This window comes from Amblyraja radiata, chromosome 2 (assembly GCF_010909765.2).
Source record: "Amblyraja radiata isolate CabotCenter1 chromosome 2, sAmbRad1.1.pri, whole genome shotgun sequence".
Classification (NCBI taxonomy): domain Eukaryota; kingdom Metazoa; phylum Chordata; class Chondrichthyes; order Rajiformes; family Rajidae; genus Amblyraja; species Amblyraja radiata.
Window position 1 is genome coordinate 60,107,818 of NC_045957.1, and position 13,693 is coordinate 60,121,510.

General features: G+C 41.5%; 1 protein-coding gene across 1 annotated transcript in view; it reads right to left on the reverse strand.

Moving 5' to 3' along the window:
• chn2 (chimerin 2) overlaps nt 1-11,486 on the reverse strand; it is a 261,556-nt gene extending 250,070 nt beyond the window's left edge. The window contains exon 1 of the mRNA XM_033047391.1: nt 10,831-11,486. Coding sequence (XP_032903282.1) covers nt 10,831-10,876 — 46 coding nt within the window. The 5' untranslated portion in view covers nt 10,877-11,486. The remainder of the gene's footprint in view (nt 1-10,830) is intronic.
• Nucleotides 11,487-13,693: the final 2,207 nt, after the last annotated feature.

A 13,693-nucleotide genomic window follows, 5' to 3' on the forward strand; every position in this document is an offset into this window, starting at 1 on the left:
CGGCCCTGCCTGAGCTGCTTGTTCACCAACAAGCAGCAACTCCACAGGGCAAGGCAATGAACAAGGAGTTCACCAACAAGCAGCAACTCCACAGGGCAAGGCAGGGAACAAGGAGTTCACTGTCTCTAATTTTTCCACAGGGATGGATTCAGTGAGTGTAGACTGAACTCCCCTCTCACCATCTCTTCCTCCCTCCCTCCCGCATCCCCCCTTCTCCACTCCTCATATCCCCTTCTCCCTCTCTTTTCGATAACCCCCCCCCCGCACCACACTTTCCCCAATGACCCCTATTTATGGACCAAGCCTGCGACCAGCGATCCCCCGTACACTATCCCACACACGCTAGGGACAATTTATACAAACCTGTGTGTCATTGGAGTGCGGGAGGTAACCCTAACCCTAACTCTAGGTTGATAGGCTTGGTATTTATAAATTGTCCCAGCGTGTGTGGATAGAGTGTGGGGGATCGCTGGTCGGTGAGGACTCGGTGGGTCGAAGGGCATTGTATCTCTGAACTAAATGTGACACAGGGTTCTTGTTATTGGTTTCCTGGTCCTCCAAAAATATTCCAAATGGAATTTAAACTGGAGGTTTAAATTCTGTGCCCCCCCCCCCTTCTCCCTCTGTGGCCCTCCTCTCCCTATGACTCACTCTCCCACTGTGCCCCTACTCTCCCTCTGTGGCCCTCTCTACGGCCTCCTACCCAGGACGGGTTCTTCGGTTTGGACTCGAACCTCCAATATTCTGCATGGGAACTAAACTGTTGGTCACGAGTTGGCCCAGAGACAGATCGCTCTTCCAATAATCTCGCCAAACCCCCAGAGGCAGCGGGCTTTACAACTGGGTACAGGCAATGTTGTCAATGTACCAGTGCCACCCACCTGCTCCGGCCACTGAGTCTAAATGCCCGCCACCCATTTTGAAGCAATGCGACGGGGCGGGAGGTGTTGTTCACAAAGTCTGCATTTATCCCGTAGTAAACCTTACTAAAACAGATGATATGGAGTATGTGAGGGGGGGGGGAGGATTGAAGGGGGAGAAGTGTGTGGAGCGGGGAGTTGGAAGAGAATAAGGGGGGGGGGGGGGAGGGAAAGAGGGGAGTTCAGTCTACACTCACTGAACCCATCCCTGAAAAGTTTACGGTTGGCGATTTGGATCTGGAAGCGGACCAACATAAAATAAAATTGAACGATTCAGACATCTTTTCATTTGCACAATTGATTTTATTGTATTAATTTTAATATATTAATGTTTAAAATCCATGCATTGAAGGAAGAATATTTTACAGCCCATCTGTGGTCCCTAACCCCAACCCTACAGGGCATCACCCGCAGGACAGCGTACGTCAGCGTGTGACAGGGCGCACGACATGATGAGACACCCAAATGTCGCTTCTGGATTTTGAACAACCTGGGGCGACAGGGAGATACCGCGCATCACTACATGCGTCACAATGCGTCACGGCCCGACCACGACAACCTCTTTTCAAGCTGTCGCTGAAAATGTCGCCCAAGTGGGACAGGCCCTTAAATCCCTCACCCCACAGGAGCTCCCCCTAATGCTCCAGTCTAGTGTCAAGTAACAGCCATGTTGCTGGAAAGGGTTGTTGTGACACAGCATGGTGTTCCTGAAGTCCCACACCAGAAGAGCTACCCAACATCTGCACTCTCCTTGACCACGTCCTTACCATACCGGCAAGTTCAGCTGAGGCTGAGCGAGGCTTCAGCCGGCTGAAGACCACCATCAGAAGTTCCCTCCAGGACGACCAGGTGACGGACCAGCTCCTCATCGTGCTGCATGCCAGTAACATCAAGGACTTTGATCCCGGCCAGCCATCAGCTTGTGGCATGCAGGAGGGGTGAGGGCAAGGAGGCCTGACATGGGAGAAGACACAGTTGCAGCATCTGCTTCGGGACCTCACCCTGACAGCGACTAGTCTGATGAGGAGGATTTCTGCTCGAGAGCGACTTAAATGACAATTAAAGTGACTTTTAGATGTAGTTGAACAGCTGTCTTTACTTTGCTTTTCAGGAGATGGTTTCAATATCAAGCAGAAATGTTCTCACAGATATAATGTTTCTGTACATTTAGAGTTGATATCCCCCCCAAATAAATAAATAAATAACCACGCCAGCCATTTTTATTGCCCTTCTGCGCAATCTCACTTGCCAAGTGCAATGTAATTGATGCAATATAGTGACCTACTTCCATGACTCATCTTCTTAGTGGACACAGCGTAAAAGAGGTACTATGTACATTCAAAAGTATGGTATAGCTCTGATCAGGTAATAATAATAATAATAATACTGTTACAAGAAAAAGAAAATCAAAGTATTTCTTTATTTCTTTTAAATTACAAAATCCTAAAGGGATATATTATGTATCTATTTTTCCCCTCTTGATGTTGTTGCTGTGTCTACCTTTAGAAGTGTCAAACAGATCGAATCAATTCTTTATCAACTTACCTTGCTGTGACTGGGCACAACAGAGATTGATGATTTAAGATTCAAGAGGAAAAGACCCATGCTATGACCATGTCATGATAATTTTCGGTCCTTCACAGAAAACATACTTGCATCAGTCTATACTGTGCATGGTTAAACATATGTTACCATGGTCCAGCATTTATTGACACAGGTTGATCATATGTGGAATAATCCAACCACATTTTTGTTTGGAATTGGAAAGAAATAATAGAAATTGCATTCATTGCAAAGTGCAAAAAGAGTTGAGATACTGTATTATAATTTTGCTGCATGTCATTGTGGTATATATCATGTCTTGATTGGTGAATATGTTTAGTTTGCGACTTTATTTGAAGCAGAAATAATATGTGAATGCTTCATTGAGCGTTATTCCGAGCACATTATCGCACGCGTCATGCAAGCCGTCTTAAATGACCACCTAAACTGTCATTGGGCAACATAAAAAACTGCCTAGGTTGCCCGGCTGGCAACAGCAAAAAAGGTTAAGTGAGAGCCCTGATACAGGCGAAGTTCAACCAGTACTTTTCCACTGTGCTCTGTTGAAGGGTTCTCCAGACCAGAGTTGGAGCTGCAGGCCCACTTATTGAATGGAAACTATTGGACTGGAAAATGTAATTACATTTTATTAATTAAAAATAGAGTCAATACATATAAGAGTGATCTCATTTTTAAATTAAAAAATATTTAATAAAAGATTGACTGCTTGATAAGCAATGAGAGCAAAGGTCAGTGACAGGCAAAAGGTGGGAAGTGGTGGTTCCACCAGACTGGGGCTGCTATTTATGTATTTCATCATTTACTAAAACAACATGGTTTCAAAAAGCTTGTCAAAAATGCATCATCTTTGCAAAATGGCAAGGACCATATTGGTGGGACGTGATAAGATTTTGTTTGAATGAAATTTAAAGTTACCAAGAGATGATTAAGCAGGGCGATGCTGTTCTTTTCCCTGGAAAGGGCCTTAGGCATTCTGGAAAGTTAGATACGGGGTAGACAAAGAGAAAGTGTGCCCTTAGAAAGAACGTTCCAGGATATTAAAAAAAACAATGAGGATTAGCTATATAATTTCAAATGAAGTAATGTGCATCTTGACAGAGAATTCATTGGTAGTGCAGTCTTACACTGGAATATGTTTACCACAGGGACTGCAGCAATTAATGAAAGTGGCTCACCAGAAACATCCCACGAGGATAAGGCATGATTATTAAATACTGGCTGGTTTTGTCCATATTAATTTATCCTAGGTTTAATAAAATGACATGTTAGACACAGTTTTTATATTACTGCAACAATTTGAGTTTTTGGTACGAAGAACGACTTTGGGAGATATGGATTACAACCTTGTTACACTGCTAATGCATTTTGTGGATGGCAAAAAACTATGGGAAAAAGGAAGCATGAAGTGGTGGATGGGGTGCCAATCAATTAACTTATTGGTATTGGATGGTATACAACTTGAATCTTATTGCTGCAGATTCAGATTCAAACTTTATTGTCATTGTGCAGTGTACAGTACAGAGACAACAAAATGCATTAGCATCTCCCTAGAAGAGCGACATAGAATATGAGCAATAAATGTATTTACGTACATACAGTAGTAGTGCAATTTTTTTCTGGTGGAAGGAGTGTCTGGGGGCGGGGGCGGGGGGGGGGGGGGGGGGGGGTGACTGGCAATCACCAAGGTACAGAGTTAAGTAATGTAACAGCTGTTCCTGGACCTGCTGGTCCGGCAACGGAGAGACCTGTAGCGCCTCCCACACAAGTGAGCATTCTGTCAAATTCCCAACGAATATGAAAATGTGCAAAGGTTTTGAAAGTCTGGAGGCAGGTTATTCACTGCAAAATACTCAGCAATACACTGCAAAATACTTGTACAAAGGATAAACAAATGTCATCAAAGTAACCCCTGTCATTTGATGCATTGTTCCTGTAAACCTTGCATATTGTCAGCACAGAGAATTTGTGACAGAGGAAGCAATATTAAGTCCAAAGGGCAAAATTCTAGCAGTTATCGACGCAAAGTGCTGGAGTAACTGTGCGAGTCTGGCCGTCTGACTCACTGAATTACTTCATCACTGCACTTCTTTGTTTCTCAAATCAAACAGTTGTGCCTTGGATGGAATAGACATAAAACGCTGGAGTAACTCAATAACAGGCAGCATCTCTGGAGAGAAAGAACAGGTGACGTTTTGGGTCGAGACCCTTCATCAGACTGAGAATCAGGGGAGAGGGAGACTAAAGATATGGTAGGGTGTGTGAAAGACAGAACAAATCAGAGGGTGATTAAGGAAATAAAGAATGGTTCATTTGACCTTAATTTGTTTTAATAAGTATTGCAAAGTCACTTGCCCAGCCCAATGACAAATATTTCATTAATTTAGTTTATTATTGTCAAATGTACAGATGTAAGTGAAAAGCTTTTGTTTGCTTGCTACCCAGTCAAAGAAAAGACTGTAGATGAATACAATCAAGCTATCCACATGGGCACATATAAAGGATACAACCTTTAGTGCAAGATATAATATTGAAGTCCAATAAAGTCCGATTAAAGATAGTTCAAAGGTCACCAACGAGGTTGATGGGAGGTCAGAACTGCACTCTAGCTGAAGGACTGTTTACTGCTAACAACTGGAAAGAAATTGTTCCCAAATCTAGAGCAATGTGATTTCACACTTCTGATGGGAGAGGGGAGAAGAGGTAGTAACCAGGATAAGTCTGATCCTTGATTATACTGGTGGCCTTGTTGAGGCAGTGTGAAGTGTGGATGGAGTCAATGGAAGGGAGATTGGTTTTCGTGATGGTTTGGGCCTCTTTTATAACTCTCCAATTTCTTGCCATCTTGGATGGAGCGGTTCCCAAAACACACTCTGATGCATCTTGATAAAAAGCCTTTCCATCGCGCACCTGTAGAGGTTTTTGGAGATTCCATGTAAATTAATTTGATGGCTGGGAATGGTTGCATGCTAGATTCACTCATGGTAAAATATCTTAACTCTTCATGACCACATCGTTGAAAAATATAAATTTCTGAGATGCGTTTTGACAACAGGACCTTGCCATTCCTCTACGCAACACATTTCGCTCAGCTGTGGATGATAGGATTCTATGAGTTTGTGTGATTTAAAGTTGAATGGAAACAGACAAGCTTCTTCTTCTGAATGATTATACCCATCACTTGTATGAGCACAGTCAACATCTGGATGTCTGCCCAGGTCTTGATCTAGTCAGAGGTTCTGATGAAAGTTCATTATTTTTTAAGATTAGCTGTTCCTCTCTGCACAGGTGCTGCTCAGCATTTCTAACATTTTCTATTTTTATTTCAGATGCCAGCATCTGCAGTGGTTTGCTTTACAAAAGAGAGACAGGTGATCAGTTTATCTCCGTCGACATTCCCATGATATTAGGTATCTGTTCTCAGCCATGGCGAAGTTTCACTTTGTCATGCTGAATAAACCTCAAGTTGCAATTATTTTCTGATTCCATTTGCAGTGATCTTACACAATCTCCCAAGCCTTCCTCTAATTTACTCTGTCAGACATCAATTATAAATGCACCTTACAAATAAGTATGATCAAAATATGGCTTGTCTAATTATTCATATATATTTGCCTCAGAGTATCAGTGGGTAAAAAGCTTATGCACAGTGAGCCACGCATTTGTAACTAACTGCTTCTGCTGGATGACTCAGAGTAAAAACTGGTGGAAACTAAAGGGCCGGTCCCACTTGGGCGTCATTTGCGCCTAATTTACACAACATCATTTACACGTCACGACACGCGAGTCGTGCCGGGCACGTGATGCGCGCATGGTGCGTATTACGCGCGCATGGCGCGTGGTGACATAGGCAGTGACGTGCGGCGCCCCAGGATTTTGGGATGTACAAAATCTTTGCACGCCATCTGCGTGACGCGCAAATGATGCCCAAGTGGGACAGGCCCTTTAGATTCAAGGAACTGCAGATGCAGGTTTACAAAAAAAAGTGCTGGAGTAACTCAGCTGGTCAGCCAGCATCTCTGGAGAACATGATAGGTGATGGTATGGGTCGGGACCCTTCTTCAATCTTGGATTTCTTGTTCAGAAAAACATTAAGCATGGGGAGAAATGCATCAAAATACTTATTTAAAAACGAATTGCTGTCTATCATTTGTTGAAACTGTACATACTATCCAATGCAATATAAACTATTAATCCTCTAAAATTAATAAACATCCATTAAGGTTCTAAATAGTCTCAAATGAAAACCACGTAAAATTTCAGATAAACCCTTGCAATATCTGGAAAAAAAGGTAGTTTAAAAAATCAAATATTTTTGAAATAATACTTTAAGACCATTCACATAGACATAATTAAATTTACAATTCCTTGCCCTTCATTATTTCTATGTCTGAATGTCTATTGCCTATCTATTAAGGTATACTCCAGAAATGCCAATTAAATCAATTCTCACATATTTACTTAATCTCACAGTTGAAAAACTTCTGTAAGCACCGACTGATTATTTTCTTCCCTGTGAGGCAGGTGAAGGGGGGGGGGGGGGAAGCTTCACCAGAGGATTTCACATTATTACTTTTGTTTGTTGAGCATTGTAACCACCATCAAATGCACAGGTTTTAAACTTTTTCTTACTGAAACCATTTTAAATTACCAACGTTCAAGAATTAAAGCTAAATGCTCCTGTCATTTAAATGCGCAATTGTTGCTATCAATGTGCCAAAATACACTCCCAACTGACTCATTGAGACATCGGTCAGCAAAGTTTTGCAATTGGTTGATTCATTCATTTTTAAATTGCATATGAAGAAATCTTAATCATTCGAAAGTTTAACAGCAATGTTATGGCTTTTTAAAGATACAACATTGGTCCACAGATAGAGTAGACCTTTGAGATGAACATATAGTGAGCCAAACTAGAGGGAGATATTAGAAACATGCATGAATAGACTCAGATTACTTTAGTCACTATAAATGCAAATCCATGCAGTACTTATATTTACTATTTTTAATGGATTCCTAAATATTGACTACACTAACACATCCAAATGCCAGTCTTCACTGTACCATAATGGCACGGTACCAATTTTTAAATGATTATTAACAGACATTTACATGGAAGAGTTAAACATTAAAAAATGCTTAGGACATACATTGGAAAGGTTTAAAAGTATCAATGTTTTTACGAAAAGATATCATCAGCACCTGAAATTTTACAACATGATGTATTATCAGATAGTATTATTTTGTTTTTGTTTAAAAGCAAATAGTTAAGTACATCATATGTGTCAGTTTTATGTCACAAATTACAGAGCGGCCGACATCAAAAACTTTAACATAATGCCACTGGAATATGAAAGTGTATTTCACATGTGAAGCATTTTAGTCCTTGTATTGTTATTGGAAAATTACTGATGTTATTTTCTAATCAGGAAGGCCATGTAATATGTGTAGAAAAGAACAGCAGATGCTGGTTGAAATCGAAGATAGGCACAAAATGCTGGAGTAACTCAGCGGGACAGGCAGCATCTCTGAAGAGAAGGAATGGGTGACGTTTCGGGTTGACCCTTCAATAGACAATAGAAGGAGTAGGCCATTCAGCCCTTCGAGCCAGCACCGCCATTCACTGTGATCATGGCTGATCATCCACAATGAATACCCCGTTCCTGCCGATTCCCCATATCGCTTGACTCCACTATCTAACCAAGAGCTCGTCAGACCAAGTAATATTCTTGATATATACAGTACATTTACACCATACCACTCCAATTATTTAAATAAAACAGAACTGTTCCGCATTTTTTTTTTAAATTAAGAATTACAGCATACAAAGCCCTCCATAATGTTTGGGACAAAGACCCATCATTTATTTGCTTCTGCACGCCACAATTTGAGATTTGTAATAGGAAAAAAATCACATGTGGTTAAAGTGCACATTGTCAGATTTTAATAAAGGACATTTTTATACATTTTGGTTTCACCATGTAGAAATTACAGCAGTGTTTATACATAGTCCCCCCATTTCATGGTACCATAATATTTGGGACACAGTAATGTCATGCAAATGAAAGTCGTCATGTTTAGTATTTTGTTGCACATCCTTCGCATGCAATGACTGCTTGAAGTCTGTGATTCATGGACATCAGTTGCTGGGTGTCTTCTCTGGTGATGTATTACAGTCAACTTTAGCTTATGTTTGTTTTGGGGGCTAGTCCCCTTCAGTTTTCTCTTCGGCATATAAAAGGCATGCTCAATTGGGTTCAGATCAGGTGATTAACTTGGCCACACAAGAATTTACCATTTTTTAAGCTTTGAAAAACTCCTTTGTTGCTTTAACAGTATGTTTGGGATCATTGTCTTGTTGTAGAATGAACTGCTGGCCAATGAGTTTTGAGGCATTTGTTTGAACCTGAGCCGGATGTGTCTATACACTTCAGAATGCATTATGCTACTACCATCAGCAGTTGCATCATCAATGAAGATAAATGAGCCAGTACTTTCAGCAGCCATACATGCCCACCACTGTCTGACAGATGAGGTGGTATGCTTTGGATCTTGAGCAGTTCCTTCTCTCCTCCATACTTTGCTCGCCTTCAATCTGATATAAGGTAATCTTCATCCCATCTATCCATAAGACCTTTTTTCCAGAACGATGGTTGTTCTTTTAAGTACTTCTTCGCAAACTAACCTGCCAATCCTATTTTTGCAGCTAACCAGTGGTTTGCATCTTGCAGTGTAGCTTCTGCATTTCTGTTCATGAAGTCTTCTGCGGACAGTAGTCATTGATAAATCCACACCCAACTCCTGAAGAGTTTTCTGATCTGTCGGACAGGTGTTTGGGGATTTTTCTTTATTATAGAGAGAATTCTTCTGTCATCAGCTGTGGAGATCTTCCTTGCCTGCCAGTCCCTTTGCGATTAGTAAACTCACCAGTTCTCTTTCTTCTTAATGATGTTCCAAACAGTTGATTTTGGTAAATCTAAGGTTTGGCTGATGTCTCTAACAGTTTTTTTCTTGTTTCTCAGCCTCATAATGGCTTCTTTGACTTTCATTGGCACAACCTTGGTCCTCATATACATAGCAATAATAGTTTCCAACGGTGATGGGAAGACTGGGGGAAAGACTAGGTGCTGATAGCTCTCTTATACCTGCATTAAGGAGGCAGTTAAACACACCTGAGAAATTCAAACGCCTGTGAAGCCATGTGTCCCAAACATTATGGTGCCCTGAAATATGGGGGGGGGGGGGAGTATAAACACATCTGCAATTTCTACATGGTGAAACCAAAATGTATAAAAATATCCTTTAATAAAATCTGACATTGTGCACTTTAACCACATGTGATTTTTTTCTAATACAAATCTCAAGTTGTGGGGTATGGAGGCCAATAAATAAATGCTAGGTGTTCAGAGGGCACTATAAATGATCTTTGTTCACCCATTAATCATTATCTCCCCCCCACCCCCACCATAAATCCATCTGCAAGCAAACAGAAGGATGATTCACATTGAACAAATGTTGCCACTTTAATTTAAATCAACTTAACTGCTCTCCGAATCAGTTATTCTTGCATATTAAGCCTTGAGAGTCTAACATTCAAAAGGTACCTAAGAATTACTTTTTTCATATTGTAGAATTGTTGCTACAACGCTCTCAATGTGATTTTCTAACATTCTAATCACTGCTAAACTTAAAAAAATCTTCCTCCTCTCAGCATTTTGTCACCATTGCTAAATGATCTGTAATACTTGCCCCGAAGCAAAATTCTCGGTAAGAAACTATTCATTTATCCTACTAAAATACAATATCAATCACGTTACCGTTAGAACATTTTTTCTTAAAAAAATTAAAATGTCTATTATGGAAATTATGATAAGAGATTAAAAATTAAAAAAATATTTTTATTTGTTAATTCACGTGTATCAGTATATCTCGAGAGATATTTAATTGAAGAATTTTACAGCAGGTTTTTGCTTTACAACCAAAGGACGACTAAAATTCTTATTGTTGATGTACTGCAAATTAACCTGGCACACAGGCAAAAATAACTTGCATTTTATTTTAGAGGTTGCGGACCCAAGACGTAGAAATACGACTTCAAATGATTTATATAAAGGTGATGCTGTTGTACATTTATCTGAAAGGAACAATGTTAATTTCACCATGGCAGCAGATGCATTTTTAAAACAAAAACACGGTCCAACTCCAGTAAACACCATGTTACCATGGATTAGATATTTAAACAAAACGTCAGACAACACACTCACTAAGTGCTAAGACAATGCCTATAAACATGCAGTCAGTCCGTCAGCTAATACGGGCACCGCTAGTTATTTGGTCATGTTGTCCTTACCTGACGAAACTGATGAACCAGATAAACTCGAGTTACTTGATGCCATTCTCGATGTATCTGCCGCTGTTTCTTGTAGAATTCAATGCTGACACATCGGCAGTCTTTTACATGTAGTGGCGGTATTGCCCATTTCAAACCACTTCCTGAACTGTCAAATACGGAGTGTTAGTTACCTTGACTCCGTCAAATCCCCCTCTCGGGGCAGACCGTGTGTGCGAGTGAACAGCCGCTGGCCATCCAGCACCCACAGGCTGCGATACAATGTTTCCAACTCGATGATTCGGGCAATATAAAAGTATCGAGCACCACAGTTCCCGTGTCAGAGCTGCCTCCCTGTTTGAGCGGTGATTCAACTGTGCTCCCCAATCTCCAGCAGTCAATAGGATCTCCAGCAAAAAAAAAAAGACAGAATAGAAAAGAAAACGCACACACCGAGGAGCCGCAAACACCGCAGTCCAGGAGACTATTTTAATACATGAGGTTCTTTTGGGTTCTGTTTTAAACGCTGGTAGTGCAAAATATTGCCTGCGCCATTTCCAAAACAGTCTGAGGGTATTGTGGCCGCACGTTACCATGTGCAAAACGCCAAGACGAGAAACGTTGTCGCCAACCCGAGCGGAGGCTGCAAGCGGAGGAGGCGACTGGACACTCTGTCCACCTCCTCCCGGCACCTTCTGGGAACTGTGGTCCCCACACTCGGCCGGCACGTCCACTCAATCAAGTCATGGACTACAGCTCCCGTGACTCACTGCGAACTTGAGCCCCTTGTCCCGCCGCTGCTCGCGTCTGATTGGAGCTGTGAGCTTTGATACACTTCCATTCGCTCAGCCTGCAGTAAATCCCTGCGAGCCAATTTCTTAAATGCCCCGTGTCTGTTAAATGATATTGTGCTTGTGCCAATGCAACTGCCTCACGATGTTTGCAACGCAAATATATGCAAGTGAACTTGGATCCACTTTGATTCTGGCAGGATAAACGTGGCTGCATGCCATGTAGAATTGCCGCTGATTAAAATGAAACCAGGAAACTTGATGAAGTAACAAGGCAATCAGGTCTCAAAATGTGCGCAGACGTGTTCTTAGAGTTCAATCAAAGATTCCTGAGGATTCCCACAAAAAAAATTGACGACACCAAATTCACGGTTTCTTTACAACTGATAAGGAGCTATTCGGTCCATTGATTCTATACGCGTTTTGAAGAAAATTCCATTACTCCCATGTCCCCATTTATATTGCAAAAAATATTTTCTCACCCATTCCCATTAGAACGCCATCCAATGCTTCCACAAGTCACCTATCTATCCCAATAGTTGGGATAATTTGTTACAGCCAATTAGTCTCTAACACGACTTCAAGACGTCGGAGGAAATAGCAGCCAAACAAGAGACCCACAGCCACACAACCAACCACAAAGTGAACATGAAAACTCACCACGGATAGCACTCAATGACAGAATCAAATCTGGGTCGTTGAGAGTTGAGTTGAGAGACAGAAAAAACTACTTGTAACACCTCTATGTTGCCCAAAACATGCTTGCCAGAAATGACGTCTCAGAACATATGAGCTCTTGCATCCCACTTCTTGTTGAACCATGTTGACCAGATGTTCACTGAACTATCAAAGGTTTGATTGATAGCAAATACCAAACAGTTACAAATGAGAGAGGCAGAGCAACAGAATAAGCAGAACTCGTTATTAGAAGCAGGAATGAAGTGAAACAATTGTCACGACTACAACATGAGCGCATTCTATTTCTCACAAAATTGAGCATTAGTAATTGGAGCTAGTGCTGTTATTCTGCAAATTTACTATTGAAACCTGGATTTATATGGTATACTGAGATGTATATTGTATACTGTATACTTGTCAGGAGACATAATAACAGCTCTTATAGTTATATGATGGAATAATGTTTTCAGAGCAATGAAATAACCCATACAGAGTAGTATGCATAATGGTAACCAAGTTGATGTGACTTGGTCAACCAAGCAGGGTGACTTGGACAGGTTGGGGGAGTGGGCAGATGCATGGCAGATGAAGTTTAATGCGGATAAATGTGAGGTTATCCACTGGTAGCAAAAACTAGAAGGCAGATCACTATCTAAATGGCGTCAAATTTGGAAAAGGAGAAGTACAACGGGATTTGGGGGTCCTTGTACATCAGTCTATGAAAGTAAGCATGCAGGTACAGCAGGCAGTGAAGAAAGTGAATGGCATGTTGGCATTTATAACAAGAGGAATCGAATATAATAATAATAATAATGGATGGGATTTATATAGCGCCTTTCTAATACTCAAGACGCTTTACATCGCATTATTCATTAACTCCTCAGTCACACTCGGTGGTGGTAAGCTACTTCTGTAGCCACAGCTGCCCTGGGGCAGACTGACGGAAGCGTGGCTGCCATTCTACGCCTACGGCCCCTCCGACCACCACCAATCACTCACACACACACACATTCACACACAGGCAAAGGTGGGTGAAGTGTCTTGCCCAAGGACACAACGACAGTACACACTCCAAGCAGGATTCGAACCGGCCACCTTCAGATTGCCAGCCGAACACTTAGCCCATTGTGCCATCTGTCGTCCCAAATATAGGAGCATAGAGGTCCTTCTGCAGTTGTATAGAGCCCTAATGAGACCACACCTGGAGTACTGTGTGCAGTTTTGGTCCCCTAATTTGAGGAAGGACATTCTTGCTATTGAGGGAGTGCAGCGTAGGTTCACAAGATTAATTCCCGGGATGGCGGGACTGTCATATGCTGAGAGAATGGAGCAGCTGGGCTTGTACACTCTGGAGTTTAGAAGGATGAGAGGATATCTCATTGAAACATATAAGATTGTTAAGGGCTTGGACACGT